This window comes from Leucoraja erinacea, chromosome 28 (assembly GCF_028641065.1).
Source record: "Leucoraja erinacea ecotype New England chromosome 28, Leri_hhj_1, whole genome shotgun sequence".
Classification (NCBI taxonomy): domain Eukaryota; kingdom Metazoa; phylum Chordata; class Chondrichthyes; order Rajiformes; family Rajidae; genus Leucoraja; species Leucoraja erinaceus.
In genome coordinates this window covers 14,629,680-14,643,308 of record NC_073404.1, presented here as the reverse complement: position 1 = coordinate 14,643,308, position 13,629 = coordinate 14,629,680, and the positions used below count along the sequence as shown (strand labels likewise).

Genomic DNA, 13,629 nt, shown 5'->3' with positions numbered 1-13,629 from the left:
GAATGGCCTCTGCTTCTTGTGTCCTTACTTGTCTTCCATTGCTCTCTGACGAAGAGGGAGCTGTGAGTTAATAATGGCTGAGCGCAGGAAGGAGAAGTGACAGCTTCTGGAGGACAAAGACTGCAGTGTATTTACGCAGACCTCAAGGTGTTTATTCCCCATGCCCCGTGTAGTCAAAAATAGGAAGGCAACAGGTGAACATGTGAGAGGACAGAATTGAGCCGCGTATCTGGGTCTTGATGCCTGGTTTCCTACTGACATGGGAGTGAATTATCTCCTGAGCAGGTGGTGTATCAAAGGACAGTGTGGTCACACATCCCATCCTCAGGGTAAGGCAAAGGTTGCCTGAATCTTACCTTCAAATAATTTCTGATTAGTCTGATTCTTGAGTTGCAACTTAGATTTTGTAATGCATTAATAAGGGGTTGACCAAACTCAAGAGTATCCCTTATGGCCCTGTCCCACTTAGGAAACCTGAACGGAAACCTCTGGAGACTTTGCGCGCCACCCAAGGTTTCCGTGCGGTTCCCTGAGGTTGCAGGTGGTTGCCGGAAGTTGCATATAGTGGAAGCAGGTAGGGAGACTGACAAAAACCGCCGGGAACCTCCGGGAACCACACGGAAACCTTGGGTGGGGTGCAAAGTCCCCAGGGGTTTCTGTTCAGGTTTCCCAAGTGGGACAGGGGCATAATACCCTAACAAATGATCACAATCATACAGTATGAAGTTGTCGGCCTTCAGTAGATTGCTGCAGTTCCTGTCTGTGGCCTTTGGCCTGGAATATCAATCACTTGTGCTATTTTTTCAGCTGTAAACCAGCTTCACCGATCCCCCTAACGCTGAGCTCCACCAAAACGCTGGGGTAACTCAGCGGGTCAGGTATCAATGAAGAATGTGTCCTCCTTCAGACTCTCAACCCGAAACGTCACCTATTCCTTTTCCCCAGAGATGCTGCTTGACCCACTGAGTTACTCCAGCGTTTTGGGTGAGTGGGCAGATGCATGGCAGATGCAGTTTAATGTGGATAAATGTGAGGTTATGCAGTTTGGTAGCAAAAACAGGAAGGCAGATTATTATCTAAATGGTGTCAAGTTGGAAAAGGGGAAGTACAACGGGATGGGGGAGGGGGGGGCAGTCCTTGTACATCAGTCTATGAAAGTAAGCATTCAGGTACAGCAGGCAGTGAAGAATGCAAATGGCATGTTGGCCTTTATGGCAAGAGTTGAGTATAGGAGCAAAGATGTCCTTCTGTAGTTGTATATGGCCCTAGTGAGACCACACCTGGAGTATTGTGTGCAGTTTCGTCCTGAATTTGAGGAAGGACATTCTTGCTATTGAGGGAGTGCAGCGTAGGTTTACAAGGTTAATTCCCGGGATGGCGGGATTGTCATATGCTGAGACAATGGAGCGGCTAGGCTTGTATACTCTGGAGTTTAGAAGGGTGAGAGGGGATTTTATTGAAACATATATGATTATTAAGGGTTTGGACGCGCTACAGGCAGGAAACATGTTCCCGATGTTGTGGGAGTCCAGAACCAGGGGCCACAGTTTAAGAATAAGGGGTAAGCCATTTACAACGGAAACGAGGAAACACTTTTTCACACAGAGAGTTGTGAGTGTGTGGAATTCTCTGCCTCAGAGGGCGGTGGAGGCCGGTTCTCTGGATACTTTCAAGAGAGAGCTAGATAGGGCTCTTAAAGATAGCGGGGTCAGGGGATATGGGGAGAAGGCAGTAACGGGGCACTGATTGGGGATGATCAGCCATGATCACATTGAATGGCGGTGCTGGCTCGAAGGGCCGAAGGGCCTACTCCTACACATATTGTCTACTCCAGCGTATGTCTGTCTTCGGTTTAAACTAGCGTCTGCAGTTCCTTCCTCCACACTAAGTTTCACCAATAGGCTTCATATTACTGGGCTAAAATGTTCTGCAGAAAGTGCAGAATTCAATGGAGGTTTGCCCCAGTTTCAGATCAGGGTCAGCAACTCCCTTGCATAACACAGTCTGCCTCCAGAGCTGCAGACATTGGGGTCCCCTGACCTCAAGTCAGTGCTTCCTTCCTCTGATCTCACCTCGCAATGCAAGCAGCAGTCTCTCGGTGGTGCCCGGTGCAGGCGTTAGTTAGTGGGGGGGAGCCTGTGTTTGTGGTTTTCACAGAGAAACCTCACGCACCTGCCCTGCTTGGAGTCAGACCCCGTCACTCCCGGACACCTTGCAGGCCGTCGCTGGTGACAGGCCCACACCTGACGCCTCCACCTCCGCCCACTGCCCGAGAGTCTCAAGCACTTCACCTGGTAGAGTGGAAACCTGAATAGGGTGACGTATCGGTCACTCAGTCTGAAGAAGGGTCTCGACCCGAAACGTTAGCCATTCCTCCTATTCTGGCCCGCTGAGTTACTCCAGCATATTGTGTCTATCTTCGGTTTAAACCAGCATCTGCAGTTCCTTCCTACACCTGGTCGAGTGGAAACCTTTTGCTTTTCGTCATTGTGACTCTCGCTTTCACCTCTGAGAGGGGCATTTGCTGCTGGCCTGGGCTCTGGGGGCAGCCCAGCCTTTATAGAATGCTCCCTGGCACACTTGAGACCACGAGTGTCTACAAGCAGGTCCCTCCTGCGCCCACTCCGCGTCAACAGCTTGTGTAAGTTCCCCTGTGCCACGTGAGGACTCTCCAACCCCCCCCCCCCCCCCCCCCCTCTGCCCCCTTCATAGCAGCCTGCGCTCATTTCTTGCCAACAACCCTAGTTGCTGAAGGAACGCTGTGGCGTGACAGGAACATAGAACATAGGTGCAGTGTAGGCCATTCGGCCCTTCGAGCCAGCACCGCCATTCAGCATGATCCTGGCTGAACATCCAGAATTAGTATACCATTCCTGCCTTCTCCCCATATCTCTTGAATCCATTAGCCCTAAGAGCTAAATCTAACTTTCTCTTGAAAACATCCAGTGAATTGGCCTCCATTGTCTTCAGAGAATTCCACAGATTCACAACTCACTGGGTGAAAAGGTTTTTCCTAGTCTCAAGAGGGATGAAAGGCGAGATGTGTTGACGCCAGCTGTCTTTGAGAGGGAGGGGTGGGGGTGGGGGTGGGGGGGAGAGAAGAGAAGAGTCTCACCCTGTCCTCTGTGGGTTCAGCCTAGCGTTGTGTGCACCCTGTTACAACCCGCAGGTACACAAAATGCTGGAGAAACTCAGCGGGTGCAGCAGCATCTATGGAGCGAAGGAGATAGGCAACGTTTCCTATTTCCTTCGCTCCATAGATGCTGCTGCACCCGCTGAGTTTCTCCAGCATTTTTGTGCACCTTCGATTTTCCAGCATCTGCAGCTCCTTCTTAAACACTGTTACAAGCCGCGTTGGGTTTGCGGTTCCAATATCTGTCGTATCACGGAGGAGACGGGGCTGTGCCTGGTCCTTTAAACGACCCCCAGCCCGAGCCTCGTTGTTCACGCTGAGTAGTGTGACTGAGCAGCGCCCGCCACGTTTCAGGCCGTTGTGGTCGGAAATCTCGCAAGGGGTGAAGATGTGCACGGGCCGTTTTATTTCTGGCTGTGCGGAGTGAATGATGTGTGAGCGCCTCCTGCTCATCAATCTTTGCCCCCTATCGACTGACGGGACATGATCAGTCGCTGCCATCGACGTGGGCTGCAACTGTAACTTTCTAAATTGCTCAGCAATAAATGGAGTTGCCATTGGTTACTGTGCATGAATCGTGAGCCTCTACTGCAGCAAGCAGTGTAATTAATATTTACAGCCCAGAGTATCATCGACAGTGGGACTGTAAAAATAAGGCTGCCATTACAACCCAGCTCCTGTTTGTACCCGCAAACGAGTTACTCACTCCAACCCAATTTCTCAGCAATCATCCAATCTCTATTATCGAATCTTAGTCACACAGCGTGGAAACAGGCCCTTCGGCCCAACTTGCACAAACCGACCAACATTTCCCATCTACACTGGTCCCAAATGCCTGCGTTTGGCCCATACCCCTCTATATCTATCCTAGAGGGCTGAAAGACGAGATGAGGAAAACATTTTTCACACAGTGAGTGGTGAATCTCTGGAATTCTCTGCCACAGAAGGTAGTTGAGGCCAGTTCATTGGCTATATTTAAGAGGGAGTTAGATGTGGCCCTTGTGGCTAAAGAAATCAGGGGGTATGGAGAGAAGGCAGGTACGGGATACTGAGTTGGATGATCAGCCATGATCATATTGAATGGCGGTGCAGGCTCGAAGGGCCGAATGGCCTACTCCTGCACCTATTTTCTATGTATCTATCCATGTACTTGTCTAATTGCTTCTCAAACGTTGAAATAGTCCCCGCTTCAACTACCTCTTCTGGCAGCTCGTTCCATACACCCACCACCCTTTGCGTGAAAAAGTTACCCCTCAGATTCCTATTCAATCTTTCCCCCTTCACCTTAAACCTATGTTCTCGATTTCCCCACTCTGGATACGATTCTCTATTCGTCTACCCGATCTATTCCTCTCATGGTTTAGTACAGCCTGCTAGATGCTTTCTCCCCGCACCCACTTCTTTCCCAGCTTTGTTTAATTCCCTCTCCTAAAGTTGTGTAAAGTAAGTGTGGGACTGATCCTTCAAGGAGCTTAAAAGTGTCACATTTATGATGGGGAGTGGTCTTGACATGCTCAACAAAAGGGGCCAGAAGCTCTGAGATGATGTAGGGAAACCTATGTGACAGCTGGTAGCGCTGATGCTTCAAAGCGTTGGAGACCCGGGTTCAATCCCGACTGCGTGGAGTTTGCACGTTCTCCACATGACCACGTGGGTTTCCCCCGGGTGCTCAGGTTTCTTCCCCCCGTCCCAGCGACATGCAGGTTGGTAGGTTAATCAGCTGATGTAAATGGTCCTTAGTCTGAAGGCGAGTGGTGGAATATGGGGAGGATAAAATGGGATTATTGTAGGACGTGGAAATGGACTTCATGGTCAGTGTGGACTCAATGGGCCGAAGGGCCTGTGTCTGTCTCGATGTAGTAATAACGTGGTTAAATGCTACAATTGGGATGAGGTGAGGGGGGGTTCCAGATAGATAACTAGCTGAGTTCCCCACCCTCAGTAGCTAGAGGGTTTGTAACAATAATTCCTGATTATGTCAATAATCTTCAGATTGGTTTTAAAAGTAATATAGCAATTTGCATTTCCGAGAGAAACACAGAAACCGTCTCTCCGATTCAGTTGTTCTCAAAATAGTTTCCCTCTTAAAATGTGTGTTAACGGCTTCTTGCAGATGTATTTACGATACGCGTTACATTATCTGCCACAACACAACTTCCTGTTGACTTCCTCCTTGGCCCTTTATCTGCGCGCAGAGCATCTCTCACTCACTCACTCACTCACTCCTTAGTCGGCTCTCGATGCCCACTGTCAGCCCCAGGCCCGGTGCTTGGGGGCGGCCTGGACCTTCCTTCATTGCTCTCTGCAGCTTGTCCAACTCTCCCCTCGCGTCCCACAGACCCTGCCAGATTCCCGGCGGTTGTTCATCGGTGGGTTCCCCAGGCTTGGCCTGGCTGCCGACTGAAGCAACACATGGGATATTCAAATACATACAACACATATTGAACGGCCCAGTTTCCTCCTGTCTGTGAACAGGAAGTAACCATTGCATCGCCAAGATGCAGCGCGCTGGAGAGGCCACTTGGCCCATGCTTGGTGTTCTGGCCCTTTGACCAAGTATCCATTTGGACCATGTCCCTGTGTCCTCTCACCGCTCCCCCTTTTCCATTCTTTACTTCTCCTTTCACAAGATCTTGTAGAGGCCGGTTCCTGCCGCTGGCTCAGGCTGTGCACCCCCAGATCGGTTAAGGCGCAGTGCAACACTGCACAGTGTTACGTGGAGTTGGTAGAGTTGCTGCCTTACAGCGCCAGAGACCCGGGGTCGATCCTGACCACGGGTGCTGCCTGTACCGAGTTTGTGCGTTCTCCCCATGACCTGCGTGGGTTTTCTCCGTGGGCTCTGGTTTCCTCCCACACTCCATTGGCTTTCATAATATTGTAAATTGTTCCCCAGTGTGTGTAGGATAGTGTTGGTGGTTAGCACGAATTCGATGGGCTGAAGGGCCTGTGTCCACGCTGTATCACTAAACAAAACCAAACTAAACTCAACGTCACCCATTCCTTCTCTCCAGCGATGCTGCCTGTCCAGCTGAGTTGCTTAGTTTCAGGAGAGCACCAGTGTCTGGAAAGGGATTGTTACCGATCTAATGATCCAATCTTTTCTTTGCTTCTTCAGGAGGAGAAGACGACAGATACAGGAAGAACAGGCAGCTGAAGTTCTAGGAACTGGCCGGAAATTCGCGCTCCGAGAGAGTCCAACGCACAACGTTCACATCATGCACCAACGAGCGTTTGTTCTCTGTCAGGGGTGTGCGGCCAAACTTCTTGCATTTCCCAGTTGTGTAGATCTCCCTGTGAACGCCGTGTGCAATAACTGGACAGCTGGCCTGCGTCTGAAACGCGAGTGTCTGTGTAAGGGTAAACAAATGTCAACTGGAATGAATTCTATAACGGATCTTTAGCGTTTGACAGAATGATGTGGTGTTTTGTTTAGTAGTTCCTGTTGGCTCTGTGCCCTTTCCTCCTCATTGTACTGTTCACCAGAAAATTAGAATCCCCCTTTAAATTCTATGGAGAAAAAAAAGTCTCGTAGCATGAGTTTTATATTGTTTGTGGAAATCAGGAAGAAACACTTTTCTGTAACGACCAGGAAATGGCTTGAAGTCACTTTTTGTTGGAACCGGCACAAGAAAATCCGGAAGTTTATGTTCCATTCTTGTCCAGTGTCATAAATTCATAAATGTATGTGTTTTTGGAGCAGAATTAGGTCATTCGGCCCATCAAGTTTATTCCACCATTCAATCATGGTTAATCTATCTTTCCTTCTCAACCCCATTCTCCTGGCTTCGTCCCATAACCCCTGACACCCATACTAATCAACAATCTGTTATTCCCCGCCATAAAAATATCCGTTGATTCGGCTTCCACAACCATCTGTGGCAACGAATTCCACAGATTCACCACCCTCCGACTTAAGAAACTCCTCCTCATCTCCTTTCTAAAGGTACATCCTTTTATTCTGAGGCTATGGCCTCTGGTCCTAGCCTCGCCCACTAGTGGAAACGTCCTCTCCACATCCATTCTATCCAGACTTTTCACTATAAATTCCAGTGAGCTTCCCCATTCCCTCTTAGGGTCACCTGTCCTTCTAAGATTTAAAGGTTTAAAAGAAAATCCTACAAAATAGGCAAATATGGCAGATGCTGGAAATGTGAATTCAAGTAGAGAGAAACTATTAACGTATCAGGACATCAATATTCTAAAGGTCAGGGAGTTCAACAGTGCCAGAATGTGCCCAAAACCCAACACCATTGGGATAGGAAACAGCCCCACTCTAGTCCCTGTGAGCCCTTCCACCGTCTATATGCACATATGATGTGTATGTACTTGGGAGGCTGAGGCACCCAGGCACCAATAATTTCAGTAAAACATGGAAAAGAGTTACCATTTTCCAGAGCAGTTGATGACGATTCAAGGTCGATCTTGATGGTCATCTGTTACCTAGGTCTGCATCAACATAGAATGGGATACAAGTGAGATACTATAGACACACGCACACATGCGCACACACACACACACACACACACACATGCGCACACACACACACCCACACACACACATACACACGCACGCACACACACACACACACACACATACACACACACATGCACACACACACATACACACACACACACACACATGCACACACACACACACACACACACACACACACACACACACACACACACACACACACACACACACACACACACACACACACACACACACACACACACACACACACACACACACACACACACACACACACACACACACATATATATATATATATATATATATATATATATATACAATGGCGGACTGGGTCTAAAAATATTGGTTGCCAGGAGACAAAGGGGGGCCACTTCATCAGGGGCCCACTTGCCATCGGGCAAGCTGATACCCTGGCCAGTCCACCACTGTATATATGTATGTATGTATGTATATATATATATATGTATGTATATATATATATATGTGTGTGTGTGTGTATAGGGTTGGATCCCAACAGAAGAGCAGTCAATCTCAGCCATGGGAGAGCGGCGTCACCGATGTGAGCGGGTAGATAGATGGATGTTATTTTGCTCCCCTCTCACTGTACACCGTGGGAGGGTCCACTAGCTCCACTAAAAGCCCCAACTTCAGGAACTATCAAACAGACAATTCCTTCAACTCAGTCGGCACAATTCACTTCTTCCAATTGGACACGAGGCGCAGATTTTGGCTTCAAACGTGTTAACTCGTTCCAAATGAGCCGCGCACCAATCTCTGCACATTCCACCCCCGTTCCTGCCACACACACACTCGCTGATTTTTCCGACGGGGCCGGATGAAAAGTTCCAGCGGTCGGTTTACTGTCGGACCTGCGGGTCTGACAAGCAGTTAGTTCCTCCGTCTGGGAAGCCCGAGAGATCGGGAACCCAATCCCAGTCGAGAGGGACGGGCAGCTCACCCTCACCCCATTGCCCGCTTCATGCGCGGGTTATTGTTTTTTTGTAGTGAAAATGTTCTGTATTTAAAGGGTTTTAAAATGTTCTTTCAAGTTTTTACAAATGATGATGATTTTCGATGGGTCGATCATATATTGTTCTGGGAGACAGCTGATTCTCTTTTGCCTGTTACTCTTTGAATTTAATATAGAGTTGAGTGACTGTGGCGGGTGGAGGGGCTTGCTTTGCAGAAGGGGGCAGGAACAGAAATGCATCCGCGCGGTCCTTATGTTCCACTCTGCATTCCAGAAAGGTCAGGCAGTCTTGCATGGTCCGGGCACCAGCCCAATCCTCGGGGGCTCCATTTAGTCCCAGTTGGTGGCTGACCACAAATAAATTCTGTTTATCTAAAATGAGTAGAAGTGGCTTCATTGAAAGGTCTTAACGTAATGTGGGGTACGAGGCAACAACGCCGAGGGGGAGGATTCCCACATTTCCTGCCATTGTTAGCAGACGAGATCCCGGCCCCACCATCTGATTGCAATTGTTCTCTTTATCCCGTTGGCCAGTGGTTCTTCAGGTGTGAGGCGTTTGGTCCAGCCTTCCCTTCAACCACCACCCATGGGCATGTCTTCAGCTGACCCAGACCTCTCCCTTCCACCTACTGCCTTCTTCACCTCTCTGCACAATGATGCCCATCTTTAGGTCACCTCTCCTTACATTTCTCCAAGAGGCCCAATGCTCCCCCTCTGAACCACCCTGGCATGTTTGACCATATTAAAGGTACTATATGGATGCACTGTGGCTGAGATGGTATCGAGGATTATTCACTTGCAGGTGAGGTCATGTCGTTTTCACCAGTGTAGTCATGGGCATGCACCGCTGCAGTCCTGGTTGTGCACTGCTGGAGTCATGGGCTTGCTGCACTGCAGTACTGGGCTTGCAACACTGCAGTCATGTGCATGCACTGCTGGAGGGCTGGTTGTGCACTGCTGCAGTCCGTAGTTGCTGGATCTGGTTCACCATTGACATAACGGAAGCCCAACAATTAAAGTGTTGGGCTAAGCCGTGTCTGAGATGGTGTGGCCAAGTGCAGTGCTCTCAGGGGGTGGAGTGAAAGTTTTGACAGGGACTGGGTTAAAGACTTGTGTACAGTCAACAGCTATCAATGAACTGTTCCCGAATGAGACTGCTGTATCGGAAGAAGCCGGACCTCCAGCACTGGCTAGATTGTGGAAACAACGTGACTCAGTCTCTCCAGGTGCTGGCAGCTTTAATATTTTCATTGTGCTGTTACTTTTCTCTTCAGTGGAATGTTCCTTTAATAACTTGGTCTCTAGTCTGAGCAACGGCACAGAGTGTGCTCCACATCTGCCCTGCTAGTTCATTCAGAGTAAGCTGCCCGGTAAACACCGTTCAGTCCCACTGCACAAGGACCTTCACCTGCTCACGCCAACCCCTGTCCCAGTTCCTCCCAGCGACCCAGGGAACCTCACCATGGAAAACCTGAGCATTTCACAGTTCTGCCGCCAGGGGTCACCTCTGAGGGGAGATGGAGTTAACTAGCAACTTGCTCGATCCATAACAAACAGGAAGTCTCCTGCACCAGAATCCCAGGGACCAGGGCTGGCCAATACAATTTAAAACATGCCAACTAATGTCAGTGGAGGAAATGGACAGATGACGTTTTGGGTCGAGGCCCTTCTTCTGTTTGACGAACTGATGCTGAGGATTAACAAAGCCACTTGCCTCATTTAATGATTATTCATGTCATATAGTTAATGTCGATGTTTTAGGAGCAGAATTAGGCCATTCTAGTCTAAGATTCAGGCCATACAGCCCAACTAGTCTACTCCGCCCATCAATCATGGCTGATCTATCTTTCCCTCTCAACCGCATTCCCCTGCCTTCTCCCCATTAACCCCTGACACCCATGTCTTGTTTTCTCGCTGGAAAACCATTGTCCAGCTTGGGGCAAGCTGGGACAGCTGGTTGGAACCGAATATTCTCATTCACTGAGGCTGGAATATTTTGGGATATCTTCATTGCGATCATGATATTTTTCCTCACCGGTAAACAAGTTTGGGATCCCAGGAGCAAGGACATAATTGTGGGTGCACTGTGAGAAGGGTGAAGATCACCACGATTTCTTTGGGAGACTGTCAGGCTTGGATGACAGGGTTAAACAAGGAGGATTTGCATTGAAGAAAACAAAATCAAAAGCAGGGCTTGTACAATATATTTGTTTTGAAGTGAGGAATTGGTAATGAATCTACTTGGTGTGCCCTGATATGAGAGGTTGCACATGAATCAAGGGAACTGTCTAACTTTAATATAATTGAGTCTTTGATCATTTCTGCTACAGGGTATTCTGTGCTTAAACTACTGTAAATAGCTTTATGAATGTGGGGACAATAATAATTTGGTATATTTATTGTACTGTTCCACTTTGCTAGCTGGATTTTGAAGTGAGATTTTCTATACACAAATAAAGTGACAACGCTGGACTTGACCACCACTCTCAGTCTGTTTTTTACCGTTTGCCTCATCCATGCTTTTAGACGCTATCCCAACACTTAGTCCCACATTTTACTTTCATCCCAATCTCTTCTTGCGATCCCGGGAATTTCCTGGGGGAACGGCGGGTTTGCATAGATTTTTCAGGTGTGAGGTGCTTTCGTTGATTCCCAGGACTGCCGCGGGCGTTTGGTGGAAGCGAAGACCCTCCATAGACTCGAGGCGATCAGAGAGAGCAATGTGGCGAAGCAAGTTCACGAGTTATAGGAGTAGAATTAGGCCATTCGGTCCATCGAGTCCACTCCGCCATTCAATCATGGCTGATCTCTGTCTCCTAATCCAATTTCCCTGCCTTTTCCCCCAAACCCTCGATACCCGTTCTAATCAAGAATTGTTATCTGCCTTAAAAAATATCAGTTGACCTGGCCTCCACAGCCCTCTGTGGCAATGAGTTCCACAGATTAACTACCCTCTGACTAAAGAAGTTCCTCCTCACCTCCTTTCTAAAAGAGCGCCCTTTAATTCTGAGGCTATGAAAGCAGAGGCTGGAGGTACTTACGGAGCAGTGGGCAAGGCTGTAAATATATGGAATGAGCTGCCGTAGAAGGCAGTTGAGGCAGGTACGATCACAATGTTTAAAAATAATTTAGAAAGTGATTGTGGAGGAGGTAAGGACATGTATCTACTACAACCAACAGTGTCTGCTGGAAGTCACCGTTCGATGGGGTGGTGCAGACAGAGACCCACAGAACATTAGTACCAGAGCATCAGTGAACTGCAGGGCTGCAGCCTGAGAACTGGGAGAAGAGTTTGTTTGGCTGGTCTGGAAGCGATGGGCTGAATGGCTTTCTTCTGTGTTGTGAGTTTCTATGATTTTCTGATATCTTCACCCCCCTAGCCTTTAGCAGAGAGTCGGGCAGCACATGAACAGGCCCTTCAGCCCATCGACTCCGTGCCGACAGTCAAGCACACTCATCCTACACTAATCCTGACCCAGTAGATCTCTTCGATCAGCTGAATCAAGAAGATTTCTTCCGCATCTTGCTCTCACATATTCTGCTTCTGATGTCATCCATACGTGGTTTCTTGAGCAATTCCATCTAACCGTGCATTGAACCGTGACCTCTGTGAATGTGCAGCCGTGTAAAGGAGATGGGACGTCACAGGGGATTCCCATCCATGCAACTATCCGTCTTTGGAGAAAGGCCCTCTCCCGCCACCTCGTGGCTTCCCACGTTACTGCGGGTGCAGGGACACGCCGCAGGTTTGTTACACCGTGGGTGAAGCGGGTCAAATCTAATGATGTGTCCCCAACTGCAGACAGTTCTGCTGCTCAAGGCCTTTCACAGAAAGAAACAGACTTCTTCCTTTGGGTATAAATGGCAATGAAGAGGGACTCCAGATGAAAATTAATTCAATATTTAAAAATGGCATCAACTTGTCTTGAGGGTGAAGCAGAGAAAAGGTGCGCTATCAGAGTGCGCCTCTCTAGAAAGTGGGCTCTCTATTGCGTCGTGCTCTGAAGCTGTCCGGCAGTTTGTGGGAAACATTGCGGTGAACTTTAATTGCGGGGGAATCACAAGTAGAAGACTGCAAATCAGCTTAATGATGCAAGGTTACTGCGACTTATCTTGCCCCTTAAAGGGTCAAAGTCCCTAACCCCAACCCACATGGTCACAGGAGGAATGTACAAACAGATAGATAGATAGATAGATAGATAGATAGATAGATAGATAGATAGATAGATAGATAGATAGATAGATAGATAGATAGATAGATAGATAGATAGATAGATAGATAGATAGCCTTTTATTGTCATTCAGACTTAGTCTGAACGAAATTGCAGCAGTCATACATATAATACAATACAATAAAACAACAATAAACACACATTAACATCCACCACAGTGAGTCCACCCAGCATCTCCTCACTGTGATGGAGGCAAAAGTCTTAGGTCGCAGTCTCTTCCCTCCTCTTCTCCCTCTGCGCTGGGGTGGAACAATCAGCCTATGCTAAGCTAATGAGTCCCTGTATTGATACAATCGGCTTGAGTCTGTCGGCCTGTACCATTGCAATCGGCCTGTGTAGGTGCAGTCTGTCTGTGCTGAGTTTGTCTGCATACACTTCTGCACAGTTGGCCTTTACTGAGAAAGGACACAAAGTGCTGGAGTAACTCGGGCAACATCTATGGACAACATGGATGGACTCTGAAGAAAGGTCTTGACCCGAAAAGTCACCTCTCCATGTTCTTCAGTGATGCCGCCTTGACCCGCTGAGTTACTCCAGCACTTTAAAAACTCTGTTTTTACTTTTACTTTTGTTGATTATTGTCCCGTGTACCGAGCTACAGTGAAAAGGTTTTGTTTGTGTGATATCCAGTCAAAAATAAATGCTATATAATTACAATCAAGCTGTCCACAGTGCACAGATTAAAGGTACAACATTTAGTGCTGGGTAAAGTCCATTGAAAGATAGTTCAAAGGTCTCCAATGTGGTAAGTAGGTGGTCAGGGCTGCTCTTTAATGGGGGACGGTTCAATTGCCTGAAAC

General features: G+C 48.2%; 1 protein-coding gene across 1 annotated transcript in view; it reads left to right on the top strand.

Annotated features, from left to right (window-relative positions):
* The window catches only part of atp2a3 (ATPase sarcoplasmic/endoplasmic reticulum Ca2+ transporting 3), a 129,556-nt gene extending 121,879 nt beyond the window's left edge, over positions 1 to 7,677 (top strand). The window contains exon 21 of the mRNA XM_055657834.1: positions 6,249 to 7,677. Coding sequence (XP_055513809.1) covers positions 6,249 to 6,295 — 47 coding nt within the window. The 3' untranslated portion in view covers positions 6,296 to 7,677. The remainder of the gene's footprint in view (positions 1 to 6,248) is intronic.
* The last annotated feature ends 5,952 nt before the right edge of the window (positions 7,678 to 13,629 follow it).